The 14,227-nt window shown below is 35.7% G+C and overlaps 2 long non-coding RNA genes and 1 gene segment (V, D, J or C); all 3 read left to right on the forward strand.

Annotated features, from left to right (window-relative positions):
- The first annotated feature begins 4,480 nt into the window (after positions 1 to 4,480).
- Positions 4,481 to 5,672, forward strand: LOC128013795 (uncharacterized). Of its 2 annotated transcripts, XR_008183398.1 has the most exons (4): positions 4,481 to 4,606; positions 5,227 to 5,259; positions 5,353 to 5,446; positions 5,528 to 5,672. It is a non-coding gene; the product is annotated as an uncharacterized LOC128013795 (long non-coding RNA). The 2 variants fall into 2 exon arrangements; XR_008183397.1 differs by lacking the exon at positions 4,481 to 4,606 and having other exon boundaries at positions 4,990 to 5,259.
- A 2,536-nt stretch (positions 5,673 to 8,208) lies between these two features.
- On the forward strand, positions 8,209 to 10,579 carry LOC128013807 (uncharacterized). Its single transcript, XR_008183412.1, has 2 exons — positions 8,209 to 8,296; positions 9,218 to 10,579. It is a non-coding gene; the product is annotated as an uncharacterized LOC128013807 (long non-coding RNA).
- A 949-nt stretch (positions 10,580 to 11,528) lies between these two features.
- LOC128013778 (immunoglobulin kappa variable 3-11-like) lies at positions 11,529 to 13,420 on the forward strand. The segment is given in 3 exon segments: positions 11,529 to 11,718; positions 12,649 to 12,817; positions 12,944 to 13,420. Coding segments are annotated over 2 exon segments (375 nt in total).
- The last annotated feature ends 807 nt before the right edge of the window (positions 13,421 to 14,227 follow it).

Genomic DNA, 14,227 nt, shown 5'->3' on the forward strand with positions numbered 1-14,227 from the left:
ACTGGAAATTGAACAATTCCCTGTTAAAGCATGAAAAGGTTAAGGCTGAAATTGTTAGATTAATAACTCATTTTTACAACAAGGCTAAAAAGGAAAAATCATACAACACTAGCTGGGAATTGTTTAAGTTCGAGTCTGGAAAATTCTTGAGACAGTATGGAAGTTCTATTGCTAAAGCTAAAAGAGCAGAAGAAGATGAAGTCATAAATACAATTTCCTCATTTTATCAGAGACCACCCGAGGAAGTTTCAGAGGAGGATAAACTACTTATTTTACAACTCCAAAACAAATTAGACGAATTATATCGACAAAAAGCAGAGGGAGCCTTCGTAAGGTCTAGAAAAAGATGGCTGGAGGAGGGGGAGCAAAATTCTGCTTACTTTTTCCGTCTTGAAAGATACCGATCTAAAATTAATTCCATCTACAAGTTAAATATTAATGGGGTCGTTACTGATGATGCTAAATTAATTTCAGATTTTTGTTCAAAATTCTATAGCAATTTATACAGCACAAAATTTAATAAAGAAGTTACATTGCATTTTCTGAACTCAATAAATAATGTTAAAAATATTGACGAGGCAGACAAAAATTAATGTGACACCACTCTTACATTGGCAGAGGTCATTGATTCCATTGCTCAACTTAAAAACAACATGTCCCCCGGCACTGACGGGTTAACTGCAGAATTTTACAAGGCATTCTCAGAACTTTTGGCCCCTTTTTTATTACAGGTTTTTATGGAGAGTATAGAGAATAATTCCCTTCCTCCTAGCCTCACTCAAGGGCTAGTCACACTGATTCCCAAGCCTAGGAAAGATCCACTCTTTATTGACAGCTGGAGACCCATTTGTCTGCTAAACAATGATTACAAAATAATGGCGTCAATATTTGCCAATAGAATTAAAGAAACTCTTGAAAATATTATAGATGAGACACAATCAGGCTTTATGAGAAACAGGCATATCTCTAATAATATTAGACTAGTATTAGATATTCTTGACTACTCTGACTTAATATCTGAAGATGGCTTCATCCTCCTCTTAGACTTCTACAAGGTGTTTGATACAATGGAACATCAATTTATTTTTCTATCTTTAGAGAAATTTGGTTTTGGGGACTTTTTCAGCAAAGCAATTAAAACCTTATATGCTAATGGCAATAGCTCTATAAAACTGAAAAATGGAACTTCCCCTAGATTTAATCTGGAACGGGGCATTCGTCAGGGATGCCCAATTTCCCCTTATTTGTTTCTACTTTGTACACAGATTGTCACAACTTATGTATGTAATAGTGCTATACAAGGAATCTCTATTGCGGGTAGGGATATCATCATTAGTCAGCTTGCTGACGATACCACAATCTTTTTAAAAAATGCAAGCCAGATACCTGTCATCATTCGAGTAATTAACCAGTTTTCAGAGGCCTCTGGTTTATGTCTAAATATTAATAAATGTGAGCTGCTGCCTTTAAAAGACTGTGATATACAAACTATTTGCAACATTCCGATCAAGAAAGAAGTAACGTACTTGGGTATTATTATCTCTAAAGATCAGAAAATTAGATCTCAGTTAAATTTTTCTCCAATCATTAAAAAAACTCAGAACAAACTGAACCAGTGGTTGCAAAGGGACCTATCTTTAAAAGGCAGTGTGTTGCTTACCAAGGCTGAAGGGATATCACGGCTTACATATGCAGCTCTCTCTCTACATTTGGACAATAAAATCTGTAAAGACATTGATAAAATGCTTTTTGACTTCATCTGGAAAAATCGTATCCACTATATCAAAAAAAGTGTTGTTATGAATAAATATGAATCTGGTGGGCTAAATTTTTTGGACTTCAATACTCTAAATAATACATTTAAGATTAATTGGGCTAAGCATTTTCTTAAAAACCCAGTTTCGATTTGGAATTTTATTCCCCATTATATATTCTCTCGTTTTGGTGGTCTGGACTTTATTTTGAATTGTAACTACAATGTAGAAAAACTTCCTGTAAAACTGTCCACTTTTCATAAGCAGGTCCTTTTAGCTTGGTCTCTTATTTACAAGCATAATTTCTCACCCCACAGGTATCTAATTTGGAATAACAGAGATATTTTATATAAGAACAAGTCTTTTTATTTTGAGAGTTGGGTACGTAATCAGATTCTGCTGGTGGACCAGTTATTTAATGCAGAAGGGCGACTTTTCTCCTATAGAGAATTTCTATCAGCATATAACATTCCTGTTACGCCGAAAGAATTCGCAATCGTATTTGACGCCATTCCATCAGGCACAATCATGCTTTTTAAGTATACTAGCAGACTTTCACCTACTTCTGTCTCCCTCCCTGATGTGGCTGACTCACCAGTTGGAAGAATCTGTTTTTCCCATATTCCACATAATATTAAGAACATTCATGCATTATTTCAGAAAGAGATTGTTTCTATTCCAAATGTTACTTTTTATTGGAACCGATTTGTAAATGACATTGACTGGAAAAAGGTTTGGATGATTCCTCACAGGTATTTATTAGTAAATAAGGTGAAAGAAGTATCTTTCAGAATAATTCACAGATATTACCCTGCTAATCATTACATGATTAAATTTAAAAGGGACATAAATGCAAACTGTTCTTTTTGTGAAGACCATCCCGAAACAGTTTTGCACCTATTTTGGTATTGCCCACACACTAGAACATTTTGGCAAAAGCTCAGCAGATTCATCATTGACCATATTTATAAAGACTTTGCCTTATTGTGGAAGGATGTTATTTTTTGTTTTTATAAAAGTCAAAGTAAAGAAAAAACGTACTTCATTATAAATACTTTTGGCAAAATTTCACATTCATAAATGTAAATTCAGCTCTAAAAAACCTTGTTTTGTACTCTTTATCTATGAAGTTGAACATTATATTAATCTGATTTCTGGCTCAAACAACAAAAAGGCTGTTAAAACTATCAGCATATGGTCTTCCTTCACTTTGTAATGATCTGTAAGCTTCCCCTGGCTACTTTAATTTATTAAAAAAAAATCTTTATGTTTTTTTGTATATTATGGCTAATCACATGTTAATTGTACCCTTTTTGCAATAATAATAATAAAAAATAATAATAATAAAAAAATAAATAAAGTCAGTAATCATAACTTTAGTCAGTTAAAACCTCATAATCATGAAAAGTTTACATTTGAGTTTTGCAACAACACCTAAATACAGTAACAGCAATAATGTGCATATGAGGATTTAAGTCTTCAAGATATAAAGTAAATCATGATCCACTTGATCCACTTACTAAACATAATCCATTGCGATGTATTTGTTATTAAATGAACTTACGTTTCGCCAGATTGCCCTTCATCCAAGCCCTCGAAATACCCGCGCTCATAACATTACTAGTACAGAATCAGAATCAATCACCAAAAGAATCCCTTCGGTTCAGACATGCTGTGAGTCAGTTGGCTTCACGCTGAAACGCGCATGCGCAGTATCATCAGTTCATCGGTTCTCAATTCGGACGCGTCCGACAGAAACGAACCTCGGTTGAGTGTACTGATGATCCGAAAACCGATGCAACCGGTTCTTGACTCGAGAACGAGAATCGCTCTAACCGGCACGTGCTGCAGTTCAGTGTCATCAGCTGCTCTACTCCTGTTCATTTTCTGTTTACTACAAACTCAATTTGTGAATGTCATCATTAACTATAAATACAGTACAGATATCTCATAAATCATCCCTTATTCCTATTAAACTGAGTCTTCAGAGTCTTAATTATTGTCCAACTTCCCTGAAAACCCATTTGGCCTATACATTATATACAATATACAGATTGGAAACATTAATCTAAAAAAATTATAATAAAAAAAATCAAAATAAAATATAGTTATTTTATCACACTTTCCGATGTTTAACAAAATACTTACAAAATTACACGCATGCGCAATATCATCAGTTCATCTGTTCTCAATTCGGACGCGTCCGACAGAAATGATTCTCGGTTGAGTGTATTGGTGATCCGAAAACCGAAGCAACCGCCCAGCAAACACAGAACGTTGTGAGGACGTCGCCAGTTAGTCGTCATTTGGTCATCGCGACATTACTTTATGGCAACGTTGTGAGGACGTCGTGGTAAAGTTCCATTTTTTTTAAATCTTGGCTAACTTCCCAGAAACGTCGTGGGCACGTACTCAAAAGACTTCGCTAGTTAGTCCCATTGGGGACGTTGTAGCGACGTGGTCAGCTGGTCTTCAGATAACTTTTAATATTATTGCACTAGATGTATTATTATTATTAAGATACCATTTGAACAGCATATTCTTTGGGAAATATACAAAAAAATTAATCAAGCATGTTAAAATAATTATATATATATATATATATATATATATATATATATATATATATATATATATATATATATATATATATGCCATCAGTTTAAAAATAATAAAATAAACAATTTACTTAGCAAATGGTGATAATGTTTGTTAATGAAAGAGAGTACGGAACAAATTAACATTTAAACCTTAAACTAGCAGCGCACGTCACTTTCTGAGTGAAGTGCGCGACGTGCGCGTGCCCGTCATTTTGTAACGGTCAACTTCCAGCGGACGGACACGGAGGAAAGGTAAGTCCTATAAATCTACTTTTATTCATAGATTTTAACTTGATATAACATTAAATGCCACCAAAGAGGAGTAGTGTTTTGTATTTTTGTAGGTTTTCTCTTTCAATTTAATAAATAAATGCTCCGTTTGGTTAATTAGCTCAAAAGCAGTCTCAGAGGTGGTCTAAGGTAACGGTAACTGTTAAAATCGAATTTAACCTTACCTGTTTTAAACTATTTGAAATGTATCACTATAAACTATACAGTGTTAACTTTCTAATAATTAAATTTTTAACCGTAGTAACGTTAATTAGTTTGTTTGAATAACTTACCTGCTGCTCGAGCTTGATGATGCTCATGCTATCCATGCTGTGAACTTGAATATAATCCGATATAACGTTAAATATAAAGGTAAACGTTAATTAGACCGAGGCTGCCGAAATCATGTTCAGTGTAACGTTATGTGGGATTAATAATTTCCCCTTTTCTCCCTCAAGTGGCAGGCTTGTAAATTCTGTCATCTGTTCATTATTGGTGTTGATGGTGTTTTTCACATGCATGCTTTTTAATGCTAGTTTAATTCTCAAATTGATCTGATACTTTCGTTTCACAAAAAGTAAACAAATTGTTCACTTTCTTAGGGCCTGACAACCACCAGTTGAGTCCATGATTCAGTGAGTTCCTTATAAGGAAATATATTTGTTACCACCTAGTAATTTAAATGTATTATTTATTGCTTTAAAATGAACACATATATTTATCATCAGGGGAAGAGACAGTCTGGGCAGCAGCAACAAGACAACTATTACAAGTAGAGATGGGTTTCAAGAACTGGTACTAATTTGGTTCCTGACTTGTTCGGTACTGAAAACATTTACATAAGTTACAGGATCAATAGTGCTGCTATCAGTATTGTTGTAACATTGATTCATTACCCTTTAGACACAACCACATATCCTCCAAATCATCTCTGCGTGGATGGCAGCAAGGATCCAGGATCAAGAGATCATTCTTCATGGAGACTGTTCCACAGGAAGCAGTTTCTCCTGGGTGAAAAACTAAACCTGGTTGTTTCAGCATCACTCAGGCAAGCCTAAATACTTTTAAATTGATTTCAGTTGGTTATGTGTTTCAGGTCATCCTGACCATTCTGCTGTCATGGATGTAAGGCCGTGCTGGAACTACATTTCTCGTTGTTGGAAGATTTGTGCAGCGGTATCCAGACATATAACGCCCCATCACACGGGGCGTCAACGCCTCTCGTTTACTTTTAAATGAAGTGACGTCAAGGATGGTGAAATTAATTCTAGAAATTAATTCTAAATAGAAGCTGAAGACTTTTCAAGCACCAATGCAGCCCTCCTCCAGTCAGAACATCTTATGCAAATACCCAAGCGCAGACGCAAGCCAATCGAGTGCATGCAATACCAGAAAACTAATGTGATTGGCTGTCACTATGAGAAGAGACAGTAATTCTGATCCGATATCAGTGTCGTTTTTTGCAAAACAATTTTTAAATCAATGTAGAATTTTCTATACTTCTGTGTAGGGATGTCAATTTTCAATCATTTCCATGATCGATCGTCGTTTAAATTAACAATCAAATAATCGATTAATCGTTAACCTTAATGCTGCAAAGTCTATTGCAGTAACACCCAGTCACTGGTATGACAGGATGTGCAAAAGTGTGTGTGTGTGTGTGTGTGTGTGTGTGTATATATATATATATATATATATATATATATATATATATAACTGTAAAATATATATTTTACAGTAAAGACCAAAAGTTTGGACACCTTCTCATTCAAAGAGTTTTCTTTATTTTCATGACTATGTAAATTGTAGAGTCACACTGAAGGCATCAAGGGCTATTTGACCAAGAAGGAGAGTGATGATGACCTGGCCCCCACAGTCACCGGACCTGAACCCAATCCAGATGGCTTAGGGGTGAGCTGGACCGCAGACAGAAGGCAAAAGAGCCAACAAGTGTTAAGCATCTCTCGGGGAACTCCTTCAAGACTGTTGGAAGACCATTTCAGGTGACTACCTCTTGAAGCTCATCAAGAGAATGCCAAGAGTGTGCAAAGCAGTAATCAAAGCAAAAGGGGGCTACTTTGAAGAACCTAGAATGTGACATATTTTCAGTTGTTTCACACTTTTTTGTTATGTATATAATTCCACATGTGTTAATTCATAGTTTTGATGCCTTCAGTGTGAATCTACAATTTTCATAGTCATGAAAATAAAGAAAACTCTTTAAATGAGAAGGTGTGTCCAAACCTTTGGTCTCAAACTGATATATATATATATATACACACACACACACACACACACACACATATATATATATATATATATATATATATATATATATATATATATATATATATATATATATATATATATATATTAGACAGTTTCATCGGATGCACGCGCCTGGACCTAAGTTAACTTCCGGTCTGTGTTGTGTATATTGGTCTGGCTGCAGTGCCTTCTACAAACGCAGTTAAAGAAGTCAATGTGATGAGTAGACTGAAGTTGGGCTCAGGTGGTTGTGCTGTGGGATGTGTTCCCATACATTTATTTATTTTTGGAGACTCGCCACAATTTTAAAACTGATCGATTTTCAAAAAGGCTTCGTTGAATAAACATGAGTAACGTTACGTACTGCACGTTTAATAATTCCTAACATTTATATGTTTAAATATCAAAACGAGGCACAGGTGTTTTTATATCGCTGTATTTCTTAAGAAAGACTTGCATGTTATATGCCTGATAAAGCAGCGTGTGAGCGTACCAGCTCTGCTTTGTTTACAGCTGTTACTGGGGAAACCTCTATTTCTCGCACTTTATGTCTATGCTTTAAAACATCTCCTGCTGGCAAAGAATGAATTTGCATTTTCATCAAGTCCGCCTGATCCACGCAGCAAACATATTTTGTTTGTTATCAAAAAATATCTACTCTAGAGGGACTTGGCTGTTGTTATTGATTCTATTTGGAAGTCTACCGGTTAGGTTAGGTCCACATAGGTAACGTTTGTTTATGTTGTTGCCGTTGAAACCGTCTATATATATATGTGTGTATAATGTATGTGTGTGTAAAATACATTTCTTTTAAATTTATAGCACAGTAATGAAGGCAGCAACATGTGGTAGATGGGACAGAACAAGAATCTTTCATTGTGCTAATGTATTATAATACGAAAGGGTATGGCTCCTATACAGCGTGCATCGCGTAAACACAACCAGTGCGCAGAATGATGCACTTGAAGCAACACAAAGTCACAGCGTGTAGCATTACTCATAGAAATATTCAAAACACCAAAGGAAGAGATATTGTTGTGTATTATATGTGTGCAATATTTTGAGCCTTTTCTTTTAACAGTTTTAAATATCAGTTATTGTGCGCTCTTGAAGAGAGTTTCATTGTTTTGACTGTAGTAACTAGGGCTGGGATGATACGCTAATCTGCCAATTCAATACTATCCCGATACTTGTGTGCCGATTCAATATATATTTATAATTATATATATTTATAATTTAGCATTGTGATTATAGTTATATAACTATTGCAATTCGTGACTTATCCAAATTGTCTGTAAAATGATGTTTGTTTCTGTAGATTTGAGGGAAAGATTAAAAACAAGGAGGTCTGGGAATGACTGAAGGGAACTGACAGCAGTGAGGGAAGGAAGTAATCACCAGAATGTAAGTTCTTTGAGAATGTGTGCATTATTAGAAGTTGAGTTTTCATTTAAATGTGGCAATGTACACAGCTGGTCAAAAGTTTTAAATATATTTTAAAAGTTGAATTTATTTCTATAATGCACAGCTATATTTTCAGCATTAATTACTCCAGTCTTCAGTGTCACATGGTCTTCAGAAATCATTCTAATATGATGATTTACTGCTCAATACATTTTTCTGATTATTATCAGTGTTGGAAACAGTTGTGCTGCCCAAACATTTTGTCTACACTACAGTTATATTTATTTATTATTTATTTTATTTATTTATTTTATTTGGGGGGTGGTTGGCTAATAGCAAGAATGCATAAAATGGAAAACCAGTGGTAGAGAAGACTTTTGTAATTTTACAAAAGATTACCTTTTTTTCAATGTTTTGAACTTTGTGTTTTATAAAATAATAATGAAGAAAAAATTCAACTTTCCAGAAATGCTAAATTTTCTTCCCCATCATTTCTAATATGGGGTGCGCTTCCCTAAAACCAACTTTGTTCAAAAAGTTCCTTCGTTACCAATAGAGTTCAGTGGAACTAAGGACCATAATAAGCTAACTGCAGATGTGATTTACATCATGTATGTCATGAGCAGATGTACACTTTGATCTTAGTGGCAATAATGCGATTGGGTGCATGTAAATGCACTGATTTGTGATAATCAGCAATGTTTCCCGATCAGCATATCAGTATATGAAAAAGATCATGTGACACTGAAGACTGGAGTAAAGTTACTGAAAAATTCAGCTTTGCCTCATAATTATTTCAATAAATATGTTTAAGTATATTCAAAAAAAGAGTATGAAAACTGTTATTTCTTTCTTTCTTTCTGTTTTCTTTTTTTATTTTATTTTTACAATTTAAATTTTTTTTTTATCAAATTAATCTAGCCTTGGTGAGCAGAAGAGACTTCTCTTGAAAACCATAAAGAAAAGATTCCAGATTTTTGACTGGTTGTGAACATACATGAGCAACATTAACAAGATGATCCTCCCTTTCAGCTCAGAGAAGGATGTTGACAGCAGGCCCAGGATGAAGAAGAGGAGGAAGAACACGTTTAACAATTTTCTCATAAGCTTGCCATGTGTTATAATAAAAACAATGAACATGACTACAATAATATGCTAAATGTTATTAAAAGATTCCAGTTTGCAAGAAGTCTGAGTGTCTGACTCTACACTAGAGGAACTCTTTTCTGAAGAAGATCAGGTGCTGAGAAGAAGCCTTGTTCTACAGCAAAACACTGCATCAAGCCTCCTGTCCTTCCCTCAGAAGAGCCTGTCTTCTGCTGCTGGGGTAAGAAACACCCTCTTCCTCTTCTCTATCAGCTGTCCTGCACCTAACTCTGCCTCCTCAGCACTGTCTGAAAGAGTCTTCTCCACAGTCAGTAATCAGAGATCACAGATTCTTCTGAGAAAGTCGATATGCTCATTTTCTTAAAAAACTTTGTTTTTTCGGGTGGGACAAATAATACAGGAGAGATGCTAGAAATCTCTATATTGTTCATTTTTCATATCTTTACGCTTTATGAATGTTTTTCTTCTGAGAAGCTCAAAAATTATGGTTCTTTGGTAATTGCTTTATTGTTTAGTTTTATCCTCTGATAGTGAGCACAGAGCCCTGATCATGACATGCAAGAAAAAGAAAGAAATCATGTCCATGATTTACTAATTCATTCCCTCTATGTACTAAAACGTGCACGATTACTTTTACATTTCATTGATTTGCTAAATCGTATGCACAATTTACTAATTCGTTCTCTTGATGTATAAATAGTGAACACGTTTTAGCAAATCGAGGGAATGAAATAGAAAATCGTGTGCATGAATTAGCCTAAATTTTTTTCTGCATGTCGTGTTATTAAAGCACATCACCACCAGACATTTATACCAGGAGCCTAATATATGACGCTCACAGTTTTACTTTGTGCAGTATCTCTGTGCAGTATCTGCTGAATTGTTTCATATCTATTTATCATGTATTTTTCGTTGCACTAAATTATGTTGTATCAATAAGTTTACTGATAATTATTTTTAATTTTCACTAATAACGTCATTAACCATCTCCCCCCTTCTTTAAGACAAAAATGTTCTATTGTTTATATTGTGTAATCTATGAATTGATGTGTTTAGTTTTCTGTGCTCATAACTTAGTAACATTTTGCATGGTTAAAGAACAGGTGCGATGTTCAAAATGTTTTGGCTTCGTATTTGTACAAAGTAGTGCTGAATAAATATTGATTTGTGAATGAATGCAGTGTTTTTGTCTATTTTATTTTAGAATGTAATGTTTTTGTATTTGTTTGCATTGCATGTATGTAATTAATGTATTAACTATGAATCCCCTATAATTAGATTACAATTAGATTTCATAAGGTTTATTTTTTGCACCAGAGATGGATTGAGTTTATTAGTTCTTTATGTATTTCAAGGTAATGGTGAGGTGAAAATATGAATTACCAATATGATCCTGTAATGTCACGTCCTCATAACGTGCCAGTTTGGTCGTCAGGACATACTCATCACGTTCCAGCGACGTTCCACTAAAACGTTGCCACGACGGATATGGGAATCACAAAGTTACGTCACTGTTACGTTATATGGTACGTCGCTGCCACCAATATGGTACTTTATAGTAACGTTCTCATAACGTGGCAGTTTGGTCGCTGGGACGTACTCCTCACGTTCCAGCGACGTTCCACTATAACGTCGCCACGACGGATATGGGAATCACAAAGTTACGTCACTGGAACGTTATATGGTACGTCGCTGCGACCAATATGGTCTGGTCCAGTTACGTCGTCACAACGTAACTGTGTTAGCTGGGCGGTTCTTGTCTCAAGAACGAGAACTGCTCCAGCAGTGGGCGTGTTTGTTCATTATCTGGCTCGGCTCGGTGTTCATCTTCAGTTCGGTCTTCACAGCATTTCATTCAGTGTACTGTTTGAGTAAATGGATTACCCCGGGACATTGGTTTATTCTGACTCAGAGGGAGTGTCAGTCACGTTAAAAAAGTTAACAGCTTAAGTAATTTGTGGATTTATGCTTATTGGAGACGTGAACCGTTTCAAACGATTCAGTTCGATTTGGTGAACTGGTTCAACCGGTTCACTAAGAAGAACCGGTTAAATTGAACGATTCGTTCACGAATCGGCCATCACTAAAACACATTCAGCCTACAGAATGTTCAGAAATATGACTGTTACGTAACACAGAGACAGGATGTAATCGCAAGGCGTGTTTATTGACAAATGACACAAAAGTCAGATAAGCACGACAAGTTCACAGGGAAACACAGGTGGGCGGACACAAGGCTGATGGCACGTTGACACAGGGAACTCGGTGGACAACAGATGATGGTGCTTGCTCCAGTGAAGATCCCTCGAATCCCGGTGAGTGTGTAATCCTCGTGATGGTGAACGGTAATCCAGTGCTAGGTGAAGATCCAGGAACAACAACAATAAGGAAGACTCAGGCAGGAACTAGGGACACAGGTACGGGAGCACACCGGGGAGAAACAACGATCTGACAACATGAAACACCAGTTACCGGACTTATATAGGAGACAAACAATTGAAACCAGCTGGTGCTGCTGATCATCGCTGATACGCTGATCACGCCCATAGACACACACACAACACCACGCTAGACGAGAGAGAGAGAGAGAGTGAATTCATGAACCGTGACTTTATGGTTCAGAAGAAGTTAATACAATTAGAAGTTTTTATTATTATTTTTATTTTAATCTTAACAATTTTATAAACATTGTTGAATTATTTTGATGGTATGTGTACAGAGTTTCATACTAATGCCTTTTTGAACAGATAAAAAATATTTTCACGTAATTTAATTTATGTCTTTGTAAATCCCAGTTTGTTCCTCACTTTTAGGATGAATCCTACATCATTTAGAATTCGATCATTCTTGCATTTTAAAAATGAAGCTTGTGAAAAATTAAAAAAAGGCAAAAATTAGTGGAAGACATATTGTTTTATTGCTGAATTGATTAAATAATATCCAGTATAGTTGAAACAGCTGTTCAGTTTTAATTTTTAGATTTAACTGTACTTTTATTTTGACTTCTCTTAATATTAATCAGATTAATAATGAAACCCTTTTCAGTCCTAAACACCTCAAGATCAGAACATTTACCTCTTAAAAATATGTTTAGAAAGCAGATGATAAGCCTGTAAAATAATTAAAGACTCACTGTAGAGAGTGTCCGTCTGATTTATAAAGCTCATTATCATCATAAAGTATTAAATCTTTTATTGTTTTGTGAATAGATCTGAGTCTGACAGCTGTCTGTTCTGTGTTTGAAGAGTATTTACATACAGAGACACTTTGCATGAGAGTGTTTATAGAGCTGTGAGTTTAACACTTCATGACTGAGAGCAGAACATAACACAATCTTCATCATCACACTAGACACAACAACAACAATGAACAACATCCTCATCCTCATCTGGACTCTGATGCTCTGCATTCACGGTAAATATCTTATAATAAATCACAAACTATACTAAAACATCTCATATTCTATGCACAAGTATGATATATTAGAAGGATAATAGTTCATCAAAATATTCAATAAACAACTAAAATGTCTTATTTCAGAGATCTGGGGACAAGTGACTGTGACTCAGAATCCAGCAATAAAATCCATCAATCAAGGAGAAACTGTTACGATCAACTGTAAAACCAGTCAGACACTTACTGGCTGTGGTAGCTGTGTGTCTTGGTATCAGCAGAAACCTGGAGAAGCTCCTAAACTCCTCATATATCAGATATCAAACCGTTACACTGGAACTCCTTCTAGATTCAGTGGCAGTGGATCTGGCAGTGATTTCTCTCTGACCATCAGTGGAGTCCAGACTGAAGATACAGGAGACTATTACTGTATGAGTGAACACTGTCCTAGTAGCTGTGTGTTCACACAGTGATAAAGAGTCGTACAAAAACCTCCGTCAGTCAGAGTCACAGTGACTGCACTGATACAGCTGAGAGACACTGCAGCTTGAGGAGATACAGTTTGTAACAAACAGCAGTTTCATCACAATACAATATAACATTGATTCTTGTTTTTTTTATGATATGATTTGACATTTGCTATTATAGCAAAAAATGCCATGATAAGATTAAGGCTTGATTAATACAGCACACATTAAAGCCATATACAAGAAGATGACATCCCTCAACGAATGTTTCCTTCTGGTATTTTTGAACATCAGAAAACAAATCACCTAAAGACAGATGCTTCATATAATGACTATAACACGACATGTTTCCATGTAGGACTGTAAAGGGTTCCTTCTTTTGAAAAAGCCATTGACAGTTTCTTTAAAGTACCTGAACATTGATGGAAAAAGAGGCTCTTTGTGGATTCTTTTATTGCTGAAAATAAAATAAAAAATAAATATTATTGAATATAGATCTACCAGGGACACACTATGTCTGATCCGGATGGATAACCTGACCCAACACTCCAGCCAATCTGTTACCCAATGCCTTAGAAAGTATTTTATAGTCGCTACAGAGAAGCGAGACAGGGCGCCAGCTCTTAATATCTGTAAGGTCCCCTTTTTTTGGAAGAAGAGTGATCACCGCTCTTCGGCAACTCAACGGCAACCCGCCCTTTGACAAGCTGTCCTTCAGTACCTCCAGCAGATCTACACCCAACTCCAACCAAAAAGCCTTATAGAAGTCAATCAGGAGGCCATCCACTCCTGGTGCCCTCCCAGACTCCATGCTTTGCAGGGCCTTATAGAGCTCTTCCAGGGTCAGCACTCCTTCAAGATCATTATTATCCTCCTCTGAAACCTTTGGTAGGCTGTCAAGGAAAATGCTGTCCACACAACACTCTGACTTGAGCTCACTCCTATACAGATTTTGATAAAACTG

The sequence above is a fragment of the Carassius gibelio genome, chromosome B25 (assembly GCF_023724105.1).
Source record: "Carassius gibelio isolate Cgi1373 ecotype wild population from Czech Republic chromosome B25, carGib1.2-hapl.c, whole genome shotgun sequence".
Classification (NCBI taxonomy): domain Eukaryota; kingdom Metazoa; phylum Chordata; class Actinopteri; order Cypriniformes; family Cyprinidae; genus Carassius; species Carassius gibelio.